Genomic DNA, 27,287 nt, shown 5'->3' with positions numbered 1-27,287 from the left:
AAAGGTCACGATCATTTTGCCTGTTTGGCATACTGATTCTGAACTGTACAGCTTTTCAAAGGAAACTTGTTGATCGCCCCTATGTAGAAAGAAGCAATGTGTTGGGTGACTCCTGCAGGAACATATGCTCTCTGAACTTTAACTGTAAATTACACCTTCATGCACAACACCTCTCTTGTAGTGTCTGAACACATGGAGGCACAATTAAGGTTGTCCTTGTCCTCATTATGTCACTAACCTGAAGCAGATATCCACCATGTTAGTTGCCCCAAACATTGGCTTCTGATGGAAGTGTTTTGACAAAAAGATGCCAGCTGGCATGATTTATGAGTGTATTAATCATTCTGATTATAGTCTGAAGTGTAAAGGAATAACATTTATTTTACATATATGATTTTTGGTTGTACTGTTTATTTTTACTGTAGTGGTTTTATTTCTGTCATATGACTTTAGATTTCTGATCAATCCAACTTTTAAAGCTCTCTGGATGAAAAATGTGAGAAGGAAAGATTCGAAACCAACAAAATAGAGCAAAATATGTTCTCACCATTTTCGGGAACGGAATATTGTGTGAACATGAGTTTCATCAGCCCACATTAAGGAAAATGCTGGCTTACCAAAGCAGCCTTTTCACATATCATGCTTCTCTTCTTGGTTAATCAAAACATATAACAAAAACGAAGTTAAATGTGTCCTATTACCAGATTAAATATGCATTTAAGAGCAGAAAAACACCTGAAAATGCCTTTCTGATAATGTTTTATTTGTAAAAGCACAGTAACACTTCCTATTTATAATAGCTGTTGTGCACAAAGACAGATATTAAAAACAAGAAACAATCTTTAACAGCAGTTTACTGATGTTCTGAGGCTTCTAACATGGCAGCATTCTTCAAAAAAATGTACAGCATAAGTCTGTAGTGACATCTCTATTTCTTTCACACTCGAAAAACCTTTGATAAAAAGTGCTTATATTCTTTGGAGATTTATTTCCTCTCTCAAGCCTACCTGGCAAGGATCTCAGACTGGGGAAAAATATTCAAGGATTGGCTGAACAAGAATTTTTGTATAGCTTGAGTCTGTGGGCAAGTAGTGTGTAACCTGCCCTGCATCTAGTCTCATACTTATGAAGGAAGCAGTTGTCAGCAAAAAATTATGGGTTTCTCTTTGTGAAAATGAGAATCTCAGAGATGCACATGCTTGTAATGGACATTAGACCTAGCCTTTCAAATAGAGGTTTGCAGTGTCAATTCTTTTTTTCTCCCACCATGGCTCGAATGATCTTTCTATCGTGCTATATTTAACGACTAAAACAAAATATGTATAACACAGTTTTTTAACTGCTAAATCAGTGGTACTAGATAAGCTATTCATGACATACACAAGAGTTTTCAGTCAACACGGATGTCGTCTACATTATCACTCCACACTACATGATCACTCCACAACATATTTTTTGTTATTAACACACCACGGAATTTACACAGCTTGCAGTGCCTAATTTTTTGTCAACACAGCTTATTTCACTTATACATTATGCTGATTGTTTTGTTATGAAATAAATCATTTATTGTTTTGCAAAGTTTAATTTCAAATTATTATTTTTTCCCTTGCCTCCACTTCCCAAAGTGTCTGTTAAATAAGGCAGATTAAGTCTTCATCAGCTTTACAGCAGATTATCACTGTTGAGTCATCTGCATTAAGGATCGTATCTGACTCAACCTGGCACGGCATTTCATTGATGTAATACAAAAATAATAGTGCCCATAATATTCAGCCTTGTGGGACACTTAACTGTATGTGTTTCCAGCCAGAAAGGAATTTTTTACCACTGCTATTTGCAAGTACTCTGTTTTCTGTTTGCCAAGTATGATGACATTTAACTAAAGAGATTTTCCTTGAAATTTTTGGATGAATTATAATTTTCTGTCTGCTCACATGCAGCTCTTTCAAGTATTTTTTTTTAAAAATTGATAACCATGAAATAGCCCTCTTCAATAGACTGGTTGATGATGCGGGAGAATGGATGTGAAATATTATGATGTACTGATTTTATTATTCTAGGTGGAACTTCATCGCAACTCACTGAGTTTAAATTTTTTAGGGATGTTGCCAGAGCTTAAAACAGGTGAAAACTTAAAACCTGAACAATTTCTCTCTGCCGTCCTAGGAATTGTACTTTGAGATGAGCAGTCACCAATTCTGTTACAACTAATGAAAAAGTCATTGAAGGATTCGTGTATAACTCCGGGACCTGTAACTGTCCTATTATATATCATTAGTTTAGAGGGACATTTTCTCTCCATTTCACTGTCAATCTCACTTCTTACAACAGACCAAATAGCTTTGGATTTGTCTTTTTGCATTTCAAATGAATGTATTGTTTGCAGTAAACTTTGCTAGTTTAATTATTTTTTTATGTGTGCTTATATATTTAAGAAATTCAGGACTTCAATTAATTTTTGCCTCCATAAGCAGTTTCCTCTTCTTAATGTTAGACACTCTAATTCCTTTTGTTATCCATGATCTACTTTCACAAGACTCAGTCCACACTGTTACAAAAGGGAAGCAGTCATTGAATATGCTCTTGAATTCAATTAACAAGCTATTAATTCTCTTCAAAAACATAACTTACTTCCATAGGTCTACATCTAACACTACCAAACTGCAACAATCACATGACTTTATGAACTTTAAAGACATCACTTCACAAATAATACACCTGTAACAACAACAGATACACACTTCTAACATAGAGAATTTTTTGGAAAAAAATATGTTTCAGTAGTGGCTTCTAGCAACCTAGTTTCACTTGTCTGTAAAGCAGACACATTCATGGTATCAGCTGCACCTGATGAGAGTAATGGCTGCACAGAAGAAGAGTGCATGGATGTGTATTTTTGTAATTTGTTGTATGGTGATTGTGCTTGAAAATTGTTTCAATACAGAGTAAAGCATCACTACTGTTGATAAGGAGGAGAGGAGGATGCACTCTGACAGAATAGGTGTGACTGCTCGACTGCACTGTTGTGGTTACATGTATGGACCAACACTGTCACCAAACAATTTGCTAAAGCCAGTTCAGAGTTATCATTAAAAACTGTCTGATATTATTATTTTTTTAGTACTAACTTCTGGAACACAGAAAATGCTGCTCCTTTACTTTTCAGCTATAACAGTTCTTACTGAGGCCTTTGGTGAGAGCAGAAGCTATTTATGAAAATCTCATGGTGAGCTTACGTACCAATGAAAATGCTGTTCCTACTAATGGAACCACAAGGTAATAGGGAAAATAATTATTATGAGACATGTTAAATGATAAGTACCAACACTAAGTGACTCTTGGACCAGGGCCTACAAGAGTTACTCTATAAAACAAATGATGGAGAGGAATAAATAAGTGGTGAGAGTGTAACAGGATGTAGTTTCAAGCAAAAAAGTGTATAGATTATCTAATACCAAGCTGTAGAGTTGGCATACAGTGATACTATGTATGTGTGAGTGTGATAGGGGTATAGATGGGGATGGGGATGCTTGGAGGCTCTGAAGTGGATAATGGAGACACAAAAGGAGAAAAAGACAGAGGAAATGTTTCTGTCAGATAGTCAAAAGTTTCTATGTAAAGTACATTGCATCTCATCTATTTATTCTCTGTACCACACAAAGCTTTGCCAACAGTGTCCAAGAGTGCATCTCCATATTGTGAGACGATAGTAATGAAGCTGTCATCTTGATGAGCTCAGAGGTGTATAATTCAGTAAAATTACTGTTTTAAGTTGTTACAATGCACCTGCAACATTAGAGAACTACAATTTTAGCAGTCAAACTAAGATGTGGTTCCATTAAAGTACTGGAGGGACAGGGGAGATGGTGAGGGGTGAGAGGTCAAAGAGATAAGAAAACATCTTGTGATGCACTGTTATAACCAAGTTTGTAAAAGAACAAGTGGAATCTAGCTTGCTAAAATAAGAGAAGTAATTGTTCATCCAATTACTCAAAAAACCACTCAGTAGTCATTTAAAATTATTTACGCATCACTGGGATGGATTTGAATCAAAATATTCACATACAGGAATCCTCTTTAAATTTTGAAAAACCTGTGCTTTCAGTCTGGCATGACTGAGCAATTTACTGACCATGGTGACTAAATGAGAACACATCATGTGGCTGTAATTAAAGTTGAAGAATGTTTAGAATGTTACACATTTTCCAGTGGTTCTTACTTTTAATAGCTCCAAATATGAATAACAAATTATTTTAGTGAGATATTGTCAGTTCTTCCATAATTTTGAAGAGCACAGTGATTTTACCTATTTCTAATGAAATCCATAGATTTTTTTGTGTCTTGTCTTTGAAATTGTATAGAGAACACAAATTAAGAAGGGACTTTTGTGATGATTTATAGACAGAATTTCAGAAAGTAACATTTAAAAGTAAGCCATACAAAAAAAACACATAGAAGAATAGGCAGAATTGACATGGAAATGTCCCTGTTATAGGATGTCTAGCAAAAGAATCTCTGATTTCAAAATTAAATATCTCAAAAACAAAGATTGCTAGAAGAGTGCAACAAAGGGTACATTTATTGTGAAAGCTGTTAAAAATTTTATACAGAAGTTTTGAAATAGTTCAAAAAGCTACTAACAGGCAGCACTGTACATTGTGCAGCTCGCAGAATCTGCTTGCATAATTAAACTCATCTTCTGCAAGCAGTCTTTACAAACACATCACAATATTTTCAAAATGTCCGCCAGCCACTGTACAGAGGTGGCGCAAGTGAACAACAATATTTGCCATCATGTCCTGCAGCATCTCAACGGAAATGGATTCATATGCCACACAGACTGCTCATTCAAGCTCATCCTGTGTGGTGGAATGGTTCTGGTAGACAGTGTCTGTGAATGTGCTCCATGAAGAGTAGTCACAAGAACTCAGATCAAGTGAATATGAAGGCCAACACATACCTTTGCCACTAAATTTGCAATAATCCAATGCAATGACTCTACTCCCGAAGTATTCATTAAGAAAGGGAAAAACATGTTTGGTGCGGCTGTGGTCAGGCCCCATCCTGCATGAATCACTTGGTGCCCGGTTGAACCTCCAGCACTAGGTGTTTGGCAACAAATTGTTCCAAAATTGCAATGTAACATTCACTAGTCACCATTTCTCACATGAAAAATGGCCAATAGTGCCTCTTCTGCATACCATACTCCAAACAGAAACTTTGGAAGAATACACTGGTTTCACTTCACTTCAGACAAACGAGGATTTTTTTTTTTGAGTTCCACAACTGTCAATTCTGTTTATTCATGACACTATTCAGGTACAAGTGTGTTTCATCTGCGAACTGGATGCAGCCAACATCAAATCCTTCATTATCAGTCATTGTGAGAATCTGGCTCACAAAGTCAGCCCTCTGTTGGCCATCTCACACAGTTATGACATGGTGGCTTTTGATTTTGAATGGAAATGTGTAGTCTCTGTCGCAGTATTTTTTGCATCCTAGAATTCTGCAAATCAGTCTCTGCTGCAATTCTTCAAACAGATTTCCTTGGATTTTGCAGAATAATTGCAGAAACTTTAGTGACACTTTTGGTTTTCATTTCAGGTAGTTTCGGAACATTACATTGTGTTTGAAAACTGCGTCTTGTTACTGTAGGACTGTATTCTAACCTATGGTACTCCGGTAATAGAAGAAAAAGATGTTGTCCAGTGGATATCATAATTTCAACCTCTTCATTCATTCATTCCTTCCTTCTACCTTAACCTCCTCCTATGTTTCAATGGTGGAACTCATCAGTGAGCTGCAGCGCACTATTTATAGACACTACGTATTGTGATTACAGTGTCATGTGTCAGCAGTTTTTTTAATTATTTCGAAACTGCTGTATAACTTTGGTAACAAATTCTTACAACTTGCACAATAAACTAGCCATTTCTTGCACTCATCTCTCGATCTCAGCTTTCAAGATATTCAATTTTAAAATCTGGGATTCCTTTGATGGAACCATGAATGTATTTCCATAGAAAATGATATTTAGTACACATTTTATTATCAGTTTTAGAATTGTACACCAAACAATGCATTAAGTACCACAGATAATTTGATTGGTACAGGTGTACACTGTTGCAATACATTAAGTATTTCATGCTAGAGAGAGAGAGAGAGAGAGAGAGAGAAAGAGAGAGAGCTAGCTAGCTAGCTAGCTTTAAACAGACCAAGAAAACAAGATCATTAGCTGTTAAAAGAATCAAGACTTCACTTCAATAACCAACCTCATTTGCTACATCCACTACTAAATCTTGGTCACTCTTCTCTCCATCACTTTCCTGGAAAAGAAACAAAAAGAGTTTAAAAGTATTTACACCCAAATGTTGTTCAACAACTCATAATAAAGGGTTTTGTTTGAGGACAACACATACTGCATTGTCATGCGACAGAAATTATAGTGTAAGAAATAATCTATAAACGAAAATTCTTTATTTATAATTGAGTTTGTTTTCATTCAAAAGTTTGTCAAGTTAAGTTTTATTTCAAGAATATTTTTTAAAGAATCTTTCCATCACTTTTTCTCCCTTTTTCAAATGAAACCCACTTAGTGATTTGCACAAATGTGTATGTAACATATTTTGTTTGAATGGTTTAACAGATTTATATTATTATTAGAAAATAGGATATTTGAAGAGATTAGTAATATGAGAGCATGCAAAATGTGCAGAAAGAGTATAAAATATCGAAAGTTACTTAATTTTCTCACAAACATCACTTTGATACATGTTTTATTTTCATTGTTGGAGCCACTGGCAGATGCTCTAGTACGATGGTTAGATAAGTAGAGACGTCGAACCATTGCCCATGAACAGATAGACATCCTTCTTATCTGAAGTTACTTATGGAAAATTTTGTGAGTAAATCAACTGAAGACATTTAGTGAAAGATTTTTGTAAATGGCTACTAACTGAAATATTACTGTTACAGAACAGTTTGAAGAAGGGGATGGAAGAGAGAGAACACAGAGTCAAAGGAGACAAGAAGATGAAAGAGAAAGGAATCTTCTGGTACAGTATCCTGTTGATGAGGAGGTTGTTAGTGACAGAGCACAAGCATGGATGAAGGAATAATGGAGAATATGTCATTTACAAAGGAGTCATCCTGGCATTCACCTTCAATGATTTAGAGAAACCAGAGTAGCTCTAAATCCAGGTAGTTGGAAATGGATTTAACTGTCGTCTTCCTGATTACAAGTCCACCACATCACTGTATCACCTTACCTAGTACAACAAGATGTGAGAAGAGCAAATTTAAAAAGGACATCTACACTTACATCTATAAGCTGAAAGTCACCTCATGGGTTGTGCCACAGTTCATTACTGACTCTGTTTTCCAGCTGACTTCCCCTTTTGACACGTGAACAGCACAATTTTCTCCAAACTTTTTTGTTATGCAATGTGAAAAGTCACTGGTTAAATAAACTCAGTTTTTGTGCAATGGCCTGCTACCATATGACAAGTACAAGGTTTTTCTGTCAATTTGGTCTAGTTTTACTGTGCAGATTCTTTTCATTGTGAGGTGGATAAAATTATGAGCATGCTATGAGACACTAGTATTAGAAGATTGTGTGTATTTGTGAGCTTTAGACATTATGTATTGAGTAGTATTTGGTCGTATATGTAAGGCACGGGTGGATGTGCTAGTACTGCACTATAGCAGCGATGCATAATATGAGTCAGTCAATAATTAGAACACAACTCTGCTGTAATATGTGTGTATTCTTGCCATCATTGTGTAACACTGGCAAAGAATAAACTATACAACAAACTCTCAGTGTCTGTGACTATAAGTGAAATAGCCTCAAGCTGCAGTTATGGAGTAATAAGTTTTATTGCATGATCGATTTCGAGGCCATATGTCTCATCCTCAAAAGCACTTGTGCACATAGTAAAAACATTTTTTAAAAGATTACATACATTAATTCACATACAACATAACATATAATTTCTTTCAAAGTATACAACATAAGCTAACCAGCCTATATGTCTTAAGGTTAGGTTAGCATTCTATACTAAATCCTAACATCTACAAATTATACTTATGTCATGGCAAATACCAATACCAGCTCAATAACAATTCCTGTCTTCAGATGTTTATGTCATTACACATTGACATTACTCATTTTCTCGATGAAGTGAAGCTAGATGTATTGGGAGTGCATAACCACTTTCTAATACGAGAGACTTCTGAAAGTTTTTGAAAGAGAAGATGGTCCATCATGTGACACAAACAACAAACAAACACAATATGAATCCACACCATTATTGGCTCAACAATAGAAGCTGCATCAGCAGAGGAAGAATGAAACATGCACACAGCACCAAAGAAGAAAGAGTAGCAGTAGACCAGCATACCTGAGGTTATTTGAGTACACATAATGATGGCAGATAGATGTGTACTGAAAATGTGCACACCACTGGAAGTGTATGCTGTTATCTGGTATGAATGGGCGCGTGGGACTAAGGTGTCCATATCCACAAATCTCTACACACTGTGTATTGTGAAGAAACCATGCCTCATCAAATGGTTGGTCACTGGTGTTGCATGTTCAGGGTAGGAAGGGAGGGTGGGGTAGATGGAAGACTGAAGTGAGTGTCCCTCCACATCCACAAATGAAAACACTATTGCTAGAGTACACGACATGTTGTTGGTGGACAGGTGTATAATGGTGTCAGATGTGGCATCCTCACTGCGTACTGGCTGTGCTAAGGCTGCATACTCCATGATGTTTTGAGTTACTGAAAAATGTCTGCTAGATGGGTGCTGAGAAACCTGACCACAGTTCACAAGAGTGGGAATGGGAATCACCCTTGATCATTTGATGCAGCATGTGCAAGAGAGAAATGAGTTCCTGTTTAGAATCATCAAAGACAAGGGTGCGCCACTGTACACCAGAATCCTACATCGCCTCAATTGTATGGAACCATCCCAGCTCATTAGTGAAGAAAAAATTCAGAGTATCACCCTCCATAAAAGAGGTTATGGCTGCAGTGTTCTGGAACACAAAAGGTGTGATTTCTTCCAGCGAGGGACCATCAGTGCAACTTGCTACTGTGGTACCCTCACCAAACTCAGGTCTGCCAGTCAATGAAAAATATCAGGGCTCTTGAGCGAAGATTTTGTGCTCTTATGTGACAATGCAAAACCACACACAGCAAGGCTCACACAGGGGCAGAGTCATTCTTTCGGATGGGAGAGATTGGATTGCCTAGCCTACAGGCCCAATCTTGCCCCCATCAGACTTTCATCAGTTTCCTGCATTGAAAGCTGTAGTCTTGGGACATCACTTCCAAATCAATGCTGAGGCAGAGCAGGGTGTGTGACAATTCCTCGCATCACAGGACACCAAAATTAACCAGAGTGGTTTCTCCAAACTGACTGCAAAATACAATGAATGTCTCAATGTTGGTGGCAACTATGTCAAAAAATAGTACAAGGTGTGTAGTTCATGATGCAATAGTGTATTTGTTTTTGGTTATACAGTTTCGGTGTGGAGAACAGTGACTAAGCCTACTTTCAGAATATCCCCTCATTAAAACTTTATAGTGTTGATAACAGCCTTTACATTGACCACCGGTAAATATTGATTGGAAAGTACATTGAGGTATAATTATAAATTGATTATGAATTGAAGTGTAAAGCAAAATGAATGATGAAAACAAAGGCATTAAACACAAAACAAAATTAAAGGAGACTGAGGTAGGTCTGTATAACTTTAGAAAAGAAAGGTAGGCTGTTAACAATATATAGCAAGTAACACTGTGGCTTCAGGTAAAGGTGACTGCCAGTTTTGTTAACAAAGATATTTCATTACCATATTTCATAAAAACAGTGTCTGTGATAATCCTGGAGATGCTTTAGTAGTAAATGGTGGAAGCTTTCCACTTCTTCCACAACCCACCTCAACTACCTCACTTCATTTCTATAGTTATCATACTACAGCTCAAAAGCCTCCAGTCATTGTTTTCACTTTACTTAACTGCAAAGACTTCATCTTTTTCATACTACCATTTTCATATTCTCTCTTTTTGTATTTGAACTGCTTATTCATCTCATCAGGAGATATTTGCTAACATTCCAACTAAATAAGCGAAGGCTACATACATAACAAAGCAGAAAAGGCTTCATTCTAAGATATAACTAGATAATTTCACTTACATGACCAAGTTTATCTTCTTTTCGTCTCTTGACATCTGGTTCAACATCCGGTGATCGAGAACGATACTTGTCTCTCTCACCCGGTGACACAGAAGCTCTCTGAAAAAAGAAAACAAAACAACAAAATTCACAGAGAGAGAGAGAGAGAGAGAGAGAGAGAGAGAGAGAGAGAGAGAGAGAGAGAGAGAGAGAGAGAGAGACTTATTTTGCCAAATGATATTGGGGTGCATACAGAATAAAACAAGAATTTTAGTTATTTATTTACAAATGTAAATACATTATACTTCCCTGAATTAATCTTTCACTCGGTACTGGAGCAAATAAAGTAACAAAATTTCCAAATAGCTGAAAACTTTATCCTTGAATGGAATTTAAAACTATAACTACACCTTTCACCCCCCGTATGCCACTTAGTGAATGATCTATCACAACATGATGTAAAGTCTGACTCAAAGCTTAAAGCATGCAATACTTTTAACAACCTTGGATACCATGATGGACTAGCATCCTTGAGAGAAAGGAGATGGTGGTCAATAACAGTGACAATTCAGCTCACAGTTTTTAACTGTTGGGTAGTTTCAAAATTCTATATTTGCAAACAACTGCTACAGAAAAGTATTAGAACCGCGTAGTAAATGAAACAATGTGGAGAAAACAATCAAAAAATAAGAACTTTAGAGTTGTCACTCAGCCAGCAGTTCAGTTTTCAACAATCAATGTGAAAATTACTGTTTTTATATCTGCATACACACTGAAGCCAAAATTTTCACCAGGTCCTTTCATGAATAAATATCTTTCACATCATTTCCAATTTCATATCATTTCCAATCATGCAAACTTTTAATTTATTATCAAGATTTCATGATATGTTCTTCAAAAACAAATTACTGGTGTCCGCTTGGACGGAAGACCTGTGCCAACTGTCCTATGTGCTGCTATGGACTATCTTGAGCCATTATATCCAACATCAAAATAGCAAACACATTTTGTATTCAAATCTTGCCTGCTAAATGCAGAGTGGAAAAAACCTAACTTATCAGAGAACACTGAGTGGATCATTTATCCTAGCACTGCTTTTTCCAAACCATTCTCAAATCAGGTAAGTGCAAAGGGAAGCTTCCAGAGTAGAAGGAGCATAAAACCAACGAACAACTGAAACACGTTTTCTGGTTTCCCAAGAAAATTAACACTATTTCCTACAGTAAGACACGTTTACATATGGACAACACTAGTAGGAAGAATTAAATTCAGATTGTCTGCATCCAATTGTTAATTATCATGAAAGTGTGTCTATGCTCTTTAATAGTCATACTACTGTTATCAATCGGCCCTACTATCAAACTGAAAGTTCTTTAGTGACACCTAGGAAACAATTTTGTGTGACTCCTTTCATTCAGTGGTACTGATACTATTGCAAGAAGCTGACCACATCTTTTGAGGCAATAATTTACCCACTCAGAAAGATAAAAATGTCCAAGATAAGTTTGACAAACACAAGGATGAAACAATATTCCTTCTGCAACCATCAGGAGTGTCATATTTTAATATTATATATGTATTCTGGTCTGTACAGGTAAAACCATAAAAAGATGTATTATGCTTCTCACAGAAATGGAATTGTTCTTTAGTGGAAAATTGTATCAAATGATGTAGAACACCACTAAAAATTTTAAGATTTGATAGAGAGAAAGTGGCCTGTTGTCATGAGAAATCACACTGTATACTGTTCTGCTGCAGCCTCGGCCATCACACAGCATAAGCAGCTGAGCAGAAAGTCAATGTTCAGTTTGTTGGCATTGGGTAGGTCTCATGGCACCAGGATCTGCACAGTAAGGTTGGTTTTCACTCCAATATAGAGATAATAATTACTCTTGTCTGTTCTCCCACTAATCGCCTTTCTCTGTAAAGTACTATCATCAGGGCAGTCCTCTAGTAACTATAACTTACATCATAATATTCACAGGAAACTCCTGACATCAACAGGAAGACTCAAGCCCTGTGGTTTGCCCAGCTAGCTGCTAAGCTGTGGTTGTAATGGTAATGCTGCGCAATGCAAACATTGAGAATGTTTTCCACATCACCTCAGTCTATCTTATACAATTATTGTCCAACTACAGCAATTACTGTGAGAAACTGGTACATTGACTACACTACTCTATGGGTACATGCCAGGATTCGTATGTATGTGTGTATGTGTGTGTGTGTGTGTGTGTGTGTGTGTGTGTGTGTGTGCGCATGCAAACGTACACTGAATGTGCCTCAAACACTCCTCATGCAATGAACAGCAAGGTCACCATGAGCAGCACATCCTTTAGACCACACACGTAAGAGCTCATTATTTCTGCTGTATTCATACTGTAAGTGGGAAATTTGAAAGTGATGTAGCATTAAAACCTATTTTATAAACTATTGGTACATTTGTAGATATGGGTTCCTAATTAAAACTTTATCTATTAAGTCTCATCTACAGCATATTACCATTTCTTCCTTGGCAAGCCAATGGATTCGTGTTTTGTTACTTCTTTGTTATGGGCTGTGAAAATATACATTGTCAAAACTGAAATGTTCTATGGCATTAACCCTTAAGTATAAGTGATGATGATATTTGGTTTGTGGGGCGCGCAACTACACGGTCATCAGTGCCTGTACAAAGTCCCAATTTGTACACAGTCCAGTTTTTACACAAACCAAACTAGCCACTGTCACAAATGATGATGATGTTGAAATGATGAGGACAACACAAACACCCTGTCCTCAGACAGAGAAAATCCCCAACCCTGCCAGGAATCGAACCCGGGACCCTGTGATCCAGAGGTAGCAATGCTAGCCACTAGACCACGAGCCACTGACTTAAGTATAAGTGAAATGAACATGAGACCAATAGAAAAAGGAAAGTAAACTGTTTATTATTTCAAAAGCTATCATCATAAATGTTTGTACATTTATCCCCCTGTGAAACAAGATGGTCAATGTCTTTGTGGAAATGTGTTTTGGTTGCCTATGGAAGCATCATTGTATACAGCCATGCACCCCTTTGTCGAAAGCAGATTGACAGCTGTGAATGTCTTTCTTCAGGGCCCAAAAAAATGGAAATCACATGGAGAGAGATCATGACTGTATAGAGAATGTGTAAGAGCTTTCCAGTGAGACTTCTGCAGTGTACTCAAAAAACGTTGGCAACATGTGGGCAGGAAATATTCTGTAACAGAATGATGCCGTCTGTCACAACATTCTTGGGAGTTTGGACCTGATAATGTGTTTCAATGAATATACAGCATTTTGCAAAGCCACAATCTGTCCAAACGCCCAGGAATATTGATGGACAGCATCATTCTGTTGCATGATAAAGCCTTCCGCATGTTTCCAAGGTTGTATCAACTGTGTTTCCGAATGTTCACTAGGAAGCCCATATACGTCCTCCATACCATTCCCATCTCTCCAAATCCAATGTCCACAGTTTCGCAGCCCTGATGAGACACACTGTCAACTGTCGATTTGCTTCAGATGAAGGGGTCGATGCCTGGGCACAATCATGGTTCTGTACACAACCTCCAACATTTTTCCATGAAGGCACTGACTGTCCTGTGTCATGGTGGGAAAAAAGTATTAACAGTTATGGTGATAACTTCTGAAATAAAAAAACAGTTTACTTACATTTTTCCCCCATCTTTCTAATTTTCATTTGATGGCCACTTACACTGTGAACCATCTCTCAGCCTGCTATTATTCTTCTGTCTCTTGATATTCTGCACACACCTGTGAAGTGAAATGTTTTAGTGATCAAGACACTATTCAGAGCAAGAAACTGAACGAGATGAAGTGACATCGGAAGGTGATGGAGAAACTTCCTTCTACAGTAGGAGCAGATGTTTTTAATGAGGAAACAAGAGCCACCACCCAACATAAGGTGAAGGCAACATAACATTGCCTCACAGCTGTGTGGACTGCAACAAATGATGAAAAGAATCTGAGAAACCCTGCTGTTTTGGAGGCCTGAAATCTGTTCTTTACACAGATATTCTGTAAGAAATCATTTCATGGACAAATCTGAAAATATCTACGGACACAAGCCACAGGACAGTGATATGCATATAAACAGATCACAGTAGTATCACGTACACAAGATATGAAAGGGTTGTGCATTGATGGAGCTGTCCTCTGCACTCAGGTGGTTCACCTGAAAAGATTTACGATATGATTATGGCCGCATGACAGGAATCGACAAATTTGAACACAGAATTGTAATTGGAGTTAAATGCATGGGACATTCCATTTCAGAAACTGTTAGGAATTCAATATTGCGAGATGCACAGTGTAAAGAGGAATACCAAATTTCCGGCATTACCTCTCACCACGAACAATGCAGCGGCTGGCAGCCTTCACCCACCAACTGAGAGTAGTGGTGTTTGTGTACGGTTGTCAGTGCTGACAGAAGAACAACACTTGGTGAAATAACTGCTGAAACCAAAGTGGGATGGATGATGAACATATCCTTTAGGACAGTGCAGTGAAATTTGGTGTTAATGGGCTACAGCATCAGACGTCTGATGTGAATGCCTTTGGTAAGAGACTGACCTCACCTGCGGGGTCTCTCCTGCACTTGTGGCCATACCAGCTGAGCCCCAGATGACAGAAAATCCGTGGCCTGATCGGACGAGTCTGGATTTCAGTCGGTAAGAAATGACAGTAGTGTTTGCGAGTGGCACGAAGTGGCCACAAAGCTGTGGACCCCGGTTATCAACGAGGCACTGTGGAGGCTGTTGGTGATTTCATAACGGTGTGGCCTGTGTTTACACGGAACGGACTGGGCCCTCTGGTCCAACTGAATCAATCTTTGACTGTATAGGATTACGTTTGTCTACTGGGAGACCATTTGCAGCTATTCACGGTCTTCACGTTTCCAAACAACGACGAAACTTTTAGGGACGACAACGTGCCCGTTCACTGGGCCGCAGTCGTTCGTGACCGATTCGAAGAACATTTTGTACAATCTGAGTGAAAGATTTGACCATCCAGATCACGCATCACATATCTCGTCGAATATTTACAGGACGTAACCGAGAGCTCAGATCGAGCACAAAATTCTGCACCGGCAACATTTTCGCAATTACAGATAGCAACAGAGACGACGAGGCTCAATATTTCTGCACGAGACTTCCGACGACTTGTCAAGTCTGCGCCATGTCGAGTTGCTGCACGAGATGTGATACGATATTAGAAGATATCCCGTGACATCTGTCAACTCAAGAGTAATTGGACTACTAGGGTGCTAAATGATGACTCCCATTATTTTCGTGGTAAATGGTGAAATAAATTCGAGATATTGCTACAGATGATTCTAAGTACACTTGCTACCAATCAGTATCTGTTACATGTCCTATCTTTGTTCAAGCTCGTGACTCATGTTGAACTGATTCCTGTGGCTCATCTGACGGAACAGGATGCCAATTCACTTTGTGAAGATGAACATCATTCTCATTCTATAAAGGGTACAGCTGACATCGTCCATCCCCCACGACCAGCACTGAGCCGAGGCGGCGAGTTTCTCTCGAAACAGAAGCAATAGCTAGCGTTTTGTGAATAGCAAGCAGTGAGTTCCTTACCAGCCTCTCGTCGGCGGCCGCCTTGAGGTCGGGGTCCCTGGCGGCGTGCAGGTCGGCGGCCGTCTTGAGCAGCGGGTGCTGCTGCGCCGCCGCCGCCGCCGCTGCCGCCGCGGACAGCGGCCCCGCGCCCGCCGCCGCCGCCGCCGCCGCAGTCGCCGCCTGCGCCGCCGCCGACGCCGCGCCGGGGCCCAGGCCGCCGCCGAACGCCAGCAGGCCCCCGGGGCCCATGGCGGCGGGCAGCGCCGGGTGCGGGCCCATCGGCAGCGCCGCCGGGCCGTGCGGCAGCTGCTGCGCGTGGAGCTGCTGCTGCGGGAACAGCACGGGCCCTCAGCCCGGCCACCAACTCTGCGCGCGCCACGGCTGTCTCACACTCTCCCAGCAAAGGGGGGTCTCCTCCTCCGACGGGGGACAACCCTACTCTCACACACCTGCCTACGCTTCCGCGGCCAGAGTCAGCCGACATGAGTTTTCTCGGAATGGCACCGCGCCATGTTGTAAAATAACTGTCACCGAATAAAACCGACGTTTCGACAGAGGTGTAGTTGGAAGGGAGAGGGATAACGAAGGAGGGCGCTTCTGCACTGGTTACTACACGAGTTGTAAGAACATAATTTATTTTTGTTGTCGATAAGGAGAGAAGCTGAATTTATGATTTAAAATTTGTACGGAGGCCGAGAGTCGAACCCAAGTCTCCTGCTCACTAGGTAGATGTGCTAGCCACTACACCACTGTGGTTGCCCTCCATAACACAAACTTCAGTCCACGCCTTCAATCTATTTTTTTCCTTCTTAAATCGTCAGTATTGCTGAGGCTAACCGACATTGGGATAGCACCCCAGCTTTGGGGTATGTACCTGTACCTGCCTGTACCTCAGGCGTAGGTGATCTATTAATCTGATGGAATAACATTTTCCTGGAGACATATGAGTCTCAACTTTATCTTCGATAAGGCTAGAAGCTGAAGTGGAGGTGCTACGCCAATATCGAAGAGCCTCAGAAATATTGACTATTTAACACAGGAAAATGGGCTGAAGCCCTCAATTGGCGTTTGCTTTAGGGAGGGCACTGGACTAGGGTAGTCCATACAGCTGTGGTGGACACAATGCCACGATCACGAGGTGCTTCGCACATGTGCCTAGTAGGCAGGAGCCCCGCCTTCATGTCCCGGCCTTCGCACAAATTTTAATTCATTACTTCATCTTCTATCCTTACTGCTGATGAAGCTGACTCATATGTCTCTAGAAAAATGTAATGTCATATTTATTTTTTGCCGTTTCATTCCTGACACTTACGGGAGCAGGCGGGCAAATAGAGAGCTTTTGGACTGGGCCTAGCCCTTTTGCTTGGAAATGTGCATTTTACCGCCAAAATGGCGTGAAGACCAAAATTATTCTCATAGAACACTTGAGACAATAACCCCAATGATGTTATTTTAATATGTATTTTTTTAACAAGCTTCTCAAGTCACTATGTTCTAGGATTTGGATGAGCTATGAAGATTTTCGTGCTCTTGTTACACAGCGTAACAAAATTGAAGGGTAAAGTCTTTGAAATCCCTTCATTTTCTCCCATTGCGACGCACTCATTTGTAATTTGGCTCGAAGGCGCCTACAACCTTCCTCCGTAATGACGCGAAAGCGTGACAAGCTACGACATCACCCTCTGCCTCCGAGACGCTTGAAACAGTAAGGTATCGACACGCGCAAAAAGACAGCTCGAGCTCAGACGTTCATCTGATGTGAACGGCAGGTTCGTCACATTGGCTCAAAATTTCGCCATAGTTATGTCCAATGTTCAAAAAATGGCTCTGAGCACTATGGGACTTAACTGCTGAGGTCATCAGTCCCCTAGAACTTAGACCTACTTAAACCTAACTAACCTAAGCACATCACACACATCCATATCCGAGCCAGGAATCGAACCTGCGACCGTAGCAGTCGCGCGGTTCCAGACTATAGCGCCTAGAGCCGCACGGCCACCCTGGACGGCTATGTCCAATGTCATTGCAGACGTGTTACACCGGAGAAGATCGTGTCTCCTCCCCCCCCCCCCCCCCCCCCCCCCCCGTTTTCCACATCTCATCCCTTCCTTTAGCACCTCTCCGATGGAGGTCAGAACCGCCATGCTCAGCTCTCAAGTCTGTTTCTTTCCTTCTTTTTTTTGTGCGTACCCGACGAAAACATTTTAGACGTATCGCTGCTCAGAATCGGCGAAATGGTCTCAGAGGGTGGCATAAAGGGCGTCGATGAAACCACCCCTTCCCTTGGGGTGTTCATTCTCACACATTTCGCGGTCGGTAACATAAGTTTGTTGTGTGACTTGCAACAGGACGACATCCTTGACAAAATTTGACATTGCTGACAACCCCTAGACGATTCAACCCTTCTCTAAGGGTATTAAAGACCTTCAGCACTTCTGTCGCTTGTGCACGGGTGAGGGTAACATTGACAGATGCATGAATAAAACGGCGAAGGTTTCCAGTCTAGGACCCCTCAGCTCGTCAATACCTTCCGTGCCACCAGCGCACCTTTGTGGGCACTTTAAATAATGTCTCTGTAGAAAGACACCCATCCATCGATCCCTATCCGTTGGCGAGACAGACAAGCCCCTCAACGCTAGCGTCTGCTACCTGCATGTAAAATCTGAAACACGTTCAAAGGGTTGCCTATCCCACCGGCGGTTAGTGTTCGGTGGACGGGTGTCTCCCTACGGAGACTTTTTAATGCGCCCAACAAAAGCACGCCGACTGCACGAAGGTTGTTGCTGGAATCTGAAGTCTTAGAGGGACCCTTTGGCATTTTATTGACGCGTATGTCCCTGTAGCACCTCCCATGCGCACGGAACGCAGTGCGCGAGCAATGAGGGATGAGAAAACAAACTTTTCTGCTTTGTATCACGTTCAAATTTCGTCTAATGGTTTTTAAGGGCCGCTAGTAGTTCCACTCTGCATACCAAAACAAAAACTGCACTCACTCCGCATTCCAAAGGGATGAGATCACGTTCAATGGAGTTGCAGCCTAATGATGTCCTTAGAGAAGCGTTGAATTGTCCGAGGGCGGGTCATTAATGTCAAATTTTGTCGAGGTCGTGGCCCTGATACACATAATACAGCAAACTGTCGTTTTCGACTTCGAAATGTGTAAAAATGAACGCCGCAAGAGAAGGGGTGGTTTCATGTCACCCCTGTATGTCACCCCCTAAGGCCTTCTCATGTCGAGTCTGAGCAGCGATGTGTTCGAAATGTTTTCCTCGGGTACCCATAATAAAACAGTGATTCCAACATTGGGCGTCGTGGTTTTGTCCTCCATCGCAGAGATGTCAAGAGGAGAGGTAAAATGTGGATATTTTAGGCCAATGTATCATCATTAACCGCCCTTACATGAATTTCTGAGCTAGGCCATTTTTCTCGATCTGTCGAAGCCTTGCCGTTTTAAGTGTGTGACGTCCCAGGGCGCCACGCTTTTGCATCAGTACAGAGGAAGCTTGTAGACACCTTCGAGCCAAATTACGAACTACTGCGTCGCGAGGAAGAAAATGAAGGATTTAATAAAGTACACCGTAATTTACTCTGCCTAGCAAATTCGTCTGGTGTAAGACCGGGGGGGGGGGGGGGGGGAGGGGGCATTGGGGGCCGAACCGCACAATAACCCTGTGTTCGGTATGGGACGGCGGTGGCGTGAGTGGGATGCTGTAGCCTGTTGTAAACCTCTGAGGGCTACGGCGGGGACGAAGCCTCTCCGTCGTTTCTTGGTCCCCGGTTCCATACAATACAATAATCGTGAATAATAAATTGAGATTGTGAATGAAGGAGATATCTGATTTAGGGTTCTTCGGAGTCAAAAAAGTGTTGTTCTGCATAATATGTAACTGAATACATTTACCAATATCAGTACGTTAAAGAACAATTTTTTCCAAGGTAATGTTACCTAGACGGTCGTATGTGTTTACAATAAAGACATAGCTGTTACGTTTGTTAAATTATGTTTTTCGAATCTGAAACTATTTTAAGAATTATCTTACGTCCACTATGAATCAAGCGCCTAGTTCGTCAAATTTGTCAGTCGACAAATTGACGCACATTCAATATTTGCAGCAGAAGAAATTAGAAAGAAGATATTCTAAGCCACATATTAAAGCCACCAATCACTTGGTTTTGGGTGTCCTTCATTAATAATCAACTACACCGTGATATTTGTAAAAGAGCGCTTTACTGATTTGTTCCCATTTTAAAAAAACTGTTTAAAAATGGTTATCATAATATTTTGTTTGCTTAACCACTTGTATCAAAAACTGCTTCCACTCAAAACATTATTTTATGTTTCTGTGGGGTGTCAAACTACACAGCTGCGCACTGCGTTACGGGCACGGTTGCGTTCGTATTCCACTGAACCTACTGGTGTACTTCGTTGTCCGATGTACATTGGATTTCATCGTGACTCCTCTACTGAGTAAATATAGTCACAATTTAAAACAAACCCGGTAATATTACTAGGTTTATTGGTTTCCTGTGGGGGAAAAGTGAAAGTGTAGTGGATTACATTTCAATTGACCTCGGCAACAAAATACACTACTGGCCATTAAAATTGCTACACCAAGATGAGATGCACATGATAAACGGGTATTCATTGGACAAATATATTATACTAGAACTGACATGTGATTACATTTTCATGCAATTTGGGTGCATAGATCCTGAGGAATCAGTACCCAGAAGAACCAACTCTGGCCGTAATAACGGCCTTGATACGCCTGGACATTGAGTCAAACAGAGCTTGGATAGCGTGTACAGATGCAGCTGCCCATACAGCTTCAACACGATACCACAGTTCATCAACAGCTGGCGTATTGTAACGAGCCAGTTGCTCGGTCACCATTGACCAGACGTTTTCAATTGGTGAGAAATCTGGAGAATGTACTGGCCAGGGCAGCAGTCGAACATTTTCCGTATCCGGAAAGTCGGAAACGTGATGGTACGTATTTCTCCTCCTTACACGAGGCATCACAACAACGTTTCACCAGGCAACGTCGGTCAACTGCTGTTTGTGTATGAGAAAACGGTTGGAAACGTTCCTCATTTCAGCACGTTATAGGTGTCGCCACCGGCGCCAACCTTGTGTGAATGCTCTGAAAAGCTAATCATTTTCATATCACAGCATTTTCTTCCTGTCGGTTAAATTTCGCGTCTGTGGCACGTCATCTTTGTGGTGTAGCAATTTTAATGGCCGGTAGTGTATATCAGCAGAACGAGGAGGAGACCACCGCAAGCGCGACCGAAATGCTGGTTTCATTCAGTGACCATTATATTAAAATATAAGGCGATACCATACGCAGGAAATTTGTATGTAACTAAGTCCTACTATAGTCATTCAATGAACACTTGTCACGTCACAACGCCTCATTGGTTTTGGAATCTCCTTACATTCGGAATTATCTTCTGTACATGTTGGTTTAAGCGACCTACGGTACCCTTTTTTAACGTTCCTGATAACATCCAATATTCACTTTTATGCGTGGTTTGAACTTTTTGCAGCCATTATCAGAACAGTCTAGATAAACAGGGAGCTAAACTTACTATTTGTAAATCAAACTGTGAAAAATGGAAATAGTGCTATACGACACAAAGGTTTCAGTATAAAAATATTAGACTAAAGTGTGCAATAATATTTAAATTGCATCTTCGCAACCACTAAAAACAGCTTATTTATTTTACCTGCGGGTTTACCTTTCACGAATTTAAAACATCGTCAGCGGAATATTTTTGTCCGATTTCAGCTCCATCTGGAAGTGACGTCTGCATCTACATTTTACAGATATTCTAATTGGAATTGGTATTTTTGGCCTACACACTCCTTTAGCCGGGAGAAAGTTAACAAACAACGCATGAATATCTGCAAAATCGTCCTTGTAGACCACACTTACAGGTGTAAGCGGAAATCAGACAACATGCTGCCGCTAATGTTGTATTAATTCAGTATAATTAAAGGTGTTTAGTAAAAAATAAGCATTTTTTTTTAGTAGTTGCAATCACGGATACTAATAATAAATGTAAAGCAACTATGGACACAGTGGCCATACAAATGAAGATTTAAATGAAAGATGCAACTAAAATACATTCAAATCGCCATCTGTATCAAACGCGCTCTTGTCGATATTGTTACATACACAACTACCTGTAATCTTTGCAAAAACAGACAAAATGTCTGAAGGGATACCGCAATCACTGGTTATACAATGTTACTAATAATCCGTCTTGATTGCAAAAATGTTTATTTACATGACTGGTTTCAGTTCTTCTAGAACCATATTCAGATCTGAAATGACAATGGTACTAATTTACTATTTCATAAATGCAAACCTATTTCGTACTATCCAATCAACATCAAATGTACCAGAAACGTACCTGCAGTTAGGTAACCTGTCCACACACAGCAACCTTCACATGCTGCGTCACATTAAATTGGTTGGCAGAATGCAATTGTTGAATTAATCATAAAGCTCTTACCGACAGGTGGCGTCTGGTACATTTGTTATATTATATATGCACGTACTGTATTAAGTAGATTTTTCTAATTTGCTTTTATCTCTAAAAATACATAGATCTGTAGGTGTCAAGGTTAAAATCTGTACTTGTCAAAATTAAAATACACAATAAAATTCTTGTTTCTTTGAAACAACTGCAATTTACAGTAAAATTATTGGGAAGAGTTTTATAATTAATATAAATGACGTGCATTCTGCCAACCTATTTAATGTGACGCAGCATGCGAAGGTTTCTGTGTGTGGACGGGTTACTCGTGTAAATTGCAGGTATGTTCTGGTACATTTGATGTTGATGGGATAGGACGAAATAGATTTGCATTTGTGAAAAAGTAAATTAGTATCATTGTCATTTCAGATCTGAAGATTGTTCTGGAGGAACCGAAACCGGTCATGAGAATAAAAATTTTTGCATCCAAGATGGATTATAAGTAACATTGTATCTGTAATCTCATCTATATGAAACTCCAGTCAGTTTCTTAATAGTGCAAACTTTACAGAAGACTACCTACCAAAGAAAAGACTGCAATCTGATGAATGATTTGTCTGCGGACTGCTTTTAGCGAGCTAGCCATAAACCCTTTGACAAAACAGCCATGGAAAATTACCGTCCGCCATAATTTCTTCCGACAGTATCGGCTGAATTTTATAACCTTCAGGAGCTAGGGAAAATCCAGACATTATCTGTATTTCACATTTCCTTTACAACAGTTTTTCCAGTGAGCAGAAGATATCAGTACACCAACATAGAGACATGCAAAATTAAACCTCACTCCACTGGGTGTAACAGGTCTAAGTGCAAATATTGCTATTGGTGACTGAGGATAGTGTACTGAACAACATTACATCAGTATTTACGTCATTTACAGGCCGATAATTATAGGTATTACAAGCTGTATGTTTTTAAGTTGGTTAGTACCTCCCGGTACTTGTGGCAAAAGCAATCCATTAATGCTTATTTTCCCCTGGGCAGCAGGTCAGGTATTGAAGGGTAGATACATGGATGCAAAACAGTTAGCCTATGCTGACAGATGTTGTCCAGTTAGTGGTGAAGTTACAACTGTACAGTAAAGATACGATAGTAAATTGTGTGACGCGTTTGTGAGAAGACTGAAGAAGAGAAAAAAACAAAAAAGATCTCCCATCATATCCGCTACACTCTGCATACCTTTATCAGTGTACTATTCTCTGAAATGATAGTAGAGCTAGCTCACGTTCATCATGCGCGAACATATATGATGCCTAAGAAACTGACCTGTCCCCACCACGAACCACAGATCTTGCCAAGGTGGGGTGGTTTCGAGTCTGAACGATACAGAAAGCCGAACTGTTGGTGCAAACAACCAGCAGGGTATCTGACTAACCAGTGGTTGCTGATGAGGGGCAGCAGCCATTTCAGCAGCTGGATGGGCAACAGTCTTGATGACTGGCTATCTGGCCAACGCGGTCTTGCCGTGCTAGTAATACAAACATCTCAACGCAACGACAAACTACAGCCGTGATTGCTTTTTTCCCCAGACGGCACGCAGGTCTGCTGTATGGTTTAATGATGATGATGGCACCTTCTTGGGAAAAATACTCTGCAAGTAAGATAATCCCCCATTCGAATCTCCAGGCAGGGACTGCTCAGGAGGATCTCGTCACCAGGAGAAAGAAAACTGGCGTTCTACGGGGTGGAGCATGGAATGTTAGATCCCTTAACTGGGCAGGTAGGTCGAAAATTTAAAAAGAGAAATGGATAGATTGAAAACAGATATACTGGGAATTGGTGAATTTCAGTGGCAGGAGGAACAGGATTCCTGGTCACAAGAACAGATTACACATAAATACAAAGTCAAATAGGGATAAAGTAGGAATAGGTTTAATAACGAACAAGAAAATAGGAATGCGGGTATGATACTATGAACAGCGTACTGAACGCATTATCGTAGCTGAGGTAGGCACGAAGACATCACCCATCACATTAGTATAAGTTTATAAGCTAACTAGTTCTGAAGATGATCCAGAGATTGAAATGATCTATGATGAGATAAAATTATTCAGTTTGTAAAGGGAGACGAACATTCAATTGAGATGGATGACTGGAACTCGATTGTAGGAAACGGAAGAGAAAGAAGAATAGTAGGATAACGTGGACTGGAGCAAAGGAATGAAAGAGGAAAACGCCTTTCAGAAACTTGCACAGAACATCGCTATCACTTGGTTTAAGAATCAGGAAACAAGATTGAATATCTGGAAGGGATCTCGGGATACTGGAACTTTTCAGATTATATAATGAAGACAGATATTTCGAAACCAGATTTTTAACCTGGAAGACATTTCCAGGGATAGATGTACACTTTGGCCATAACTTATTGGCTATATAAAAGTTACAACCGCAAATTATAACTTGACAAATTGTAAAAAGGTGGGAGATTAATTATTTGGGTCCTGGACAAATTGAAAGAAACAGAGGTTTCTAAGAGTTTCGAGAGAACATTAAGTACCGTTACCCTGAAACACAGGAAAGGAATATAACAAAAACGGAGATGTAGCTTTGAGTCATTAAATACAGATGAAAGCAGAGGATCACACTGATAAAAGGACAGGACTAATAGAAATCCTCGGATAACCCAGATAATATTTATCTGGAGAAAGGAGAAAATATAAAAATGCGAAAAATAATGCAGGCAAGAAGAATTGTAGAAGTCTACAAAAATGAGTAACAGAAAATGAAAAACGGCTAAGCAAGCATGGCTACAGGACGAACTCAAGGCTGTAGATGCTTGCATGACTTGGAGCAGGGGTCTCCAAACTACGGCCCGCGAGGGCCGGCAAAACGGCCCGCGTTAACTGGCCGGACATCCCCGGTAACCGGCCCGCCAAATATTTGTGGTGGTACCTAAACTGCCAACAACTGAGTTTCGAGGCCTATCGCGACCTATACACCGCGACATTGTCGCTTTACAAAGCGGAATGTCATGGTTAAACTTACGGCTATCCACAATAAACAGACTGACCATTCACCGTGCAATGGTGGAAAAAAAAGGTTAACACACTAGTTTGGCGAATACATTTTAAGTAAAAAAATTCTTTACATTTTATTCTATTCACGAGTGTGGTGCAAGTTGACATACTCTACCTCTGTTACGTCTTGCAGTAATAGAGTTGCTAACAATGATTTTAAGATTTCGTTAACTTTGCAGGACGCTTTCGTGAATAATGTGCAGTGACATACTTTTTTGTCGGTGAAATTCGCCAGAATAAAATAGCCAGAATTTCGGTCAGATATGTCCACCAATCAAAATTATGTAATTAAATAAAAATCTTAGTTCGTTTCAGTGCTAGCTATTCCGAAAACCTTAGATATTTTGGTATTTCATCTTTCCTTTAGTCTTACATTACGGTGATCGTGGAGTGCTAGGGTGCTTTAATCCCACTAGGTAGATCTTGGCCCTTATGTCTTCGTGGAGTCAATGTGGCTCACGGACTAAATAGTTTGGAGACCCCTGACTTAGAGGAAAGGCATATTCCGTGCACAGGTAAAATGAAGGGACCTTTGGAGAAAAGAGAACCTGATATATGAATACAAAGAGCTCAGCTGACAACCCAGTACTAAATATAGAAGGGAAAGCTGAAAGGTGGAAAGAGTATGTAGAGGATCTGCACAAGGGAAACAAACTTAAGAGCATTATTATAGAATGAGAAGTGGAAGTAGGTGACAATATATGATACTGTGAGAATAATTTGACAAAGCGCTGGAAGTTGTTGGAAACAAGACCCCTGGAGTAAACGACATTCCCTCGGAATTACTGTGATTCTTGAGAGGGTCAAAATGGGTCTGAACACTATGCGACTTAACTTCTGAGGTCATCAGTAGCCTACAACTTAGAACTAATTAAATCTAACGAACTTAAGGACATCACACTAAGGACATCACACACATCAATGCCCGAGGCAGGATTCGAACCTGCGACCGTAGCGGTCGCTCGGCTCCAGACTGCCGGCCACTCCGGCCGGCTGCGAGGGTCACTCGTGATAAATCATTCCACCTAGCGTGCAAGATAAATGAGACACTTCAGATAGTGTCAGACTTCAGCAAGGATATAATAATCCCATGGACGGTAGGTGCCGACTTACCTTCGAAGATAGGTCCAAGAAAGGCAAACCTACGTTTATGGCATTTGTTGATTTACAGAAAGCTTAACAATGTGGACCGAATTGGACTACCATCTTCGAAATTTTGAAGGGAGCAAGGATTAAATGCAGGGATCGAAAGGTCATTTATAACTTGTACAGAAACCAGATTGCAGTTACAAGAATCGAAAGACATGAAAAGGAACCGATAGTTGAGAAGAGAGTGAGACAGGATTGTGGCCATCCCCAATGTTATTCAGTCTGTACACTGAGCAAGTGGTAAAGAAAACTAAGGTAAAACTTAGAAAGAAAATTAAAGCTGATGGAGAAGAAATTAAAATTTGAAGTTAGTCGATGAGGGTCCAGTTTTCTCAGACCTCAAAACTAGGAAGAACAATTGAATGGAAAAGATAGTCTCTTGAAAAGAGGTTGTAAGAGGAATATCAACAATGTAAATGTACCCGAATTCAATTAGGCGATGTACAGAGAATCATTCTAGGAAACGAAGCATTAACAGTAATACATTAGTTTTGCTATTTGGGCAGCAAAACGGCCGAAGGAGAGAGGATATAAAACTGAAATATGCAATAGCTAATAAGCGTTTCTGGAAAAACATGAATTTTTTAACGTCCAATATACAACGGTTGTTCAATACGTAATGCGACTCATTTTCATCGGCCAATTTCGGTGGAAAAAAATGTGGAATTTGTTGAGGGACATAGTGGAATATTCTCGCTTCGGTCCCTACACTTTCTTCAAGTTCCGATAGGTGGCGTCGTTATATGTAGCCTTCAAAATAGCGTCTGTAAATGAGGTGTGTTCG

At 40.2% G+C, this 27,287-nt stretch overlaps 1 protein-coding gene across 1 annotated transcript in view; it reads right to left on the bottom strand.

The window, feature by feature from the left end:
- The window catches only part of LOC126281352 (protein groucho), a 643,208-nt gene that overhangs the window by 63,420 nt on the left and 552,501 nt on the right, over positions 1-27,287 (bottom strand). The window contains exons 8-10 of the mRNA XM_049980260.1: positions 15,813-16,118; positions 10,210-10,308; positions 6,276-6,329 (exon numbers count right to left, since the gene is read on the bottom strand). Coding sequence (XP_049836217.1) covers positions 6,276-6,329; positions 10,210-10,308; positions 15,813-16,118 — 459 coding nt within the window. The remainder of the gene's footprint in view (positions 1-6,275; positions 6,330-10,209; positions 10,309-15,812; positions 16,119-27,287) is intronic.

Source organism: Schistocerca gregaria, chromosome 7 (assembly GCF_023897955.1).
Source record: "Schistocerca gregaria isolate iqSchGreg1 chromosome 7, iqSchGreg1.2, whole genome shotgun sequence".
In the NCBI taxonomy this organism is placed as follows: Eukaryota; Metazoa; Arthropoda; class Insecta; order Orthoptera; family Acrididae; genus Schistocerca; species Schistocerca gregaria.
Note: the sequence above shows the minus strand (reverse complement) of the source record. Positions and strands in the feature narration are given on the sequence as shown.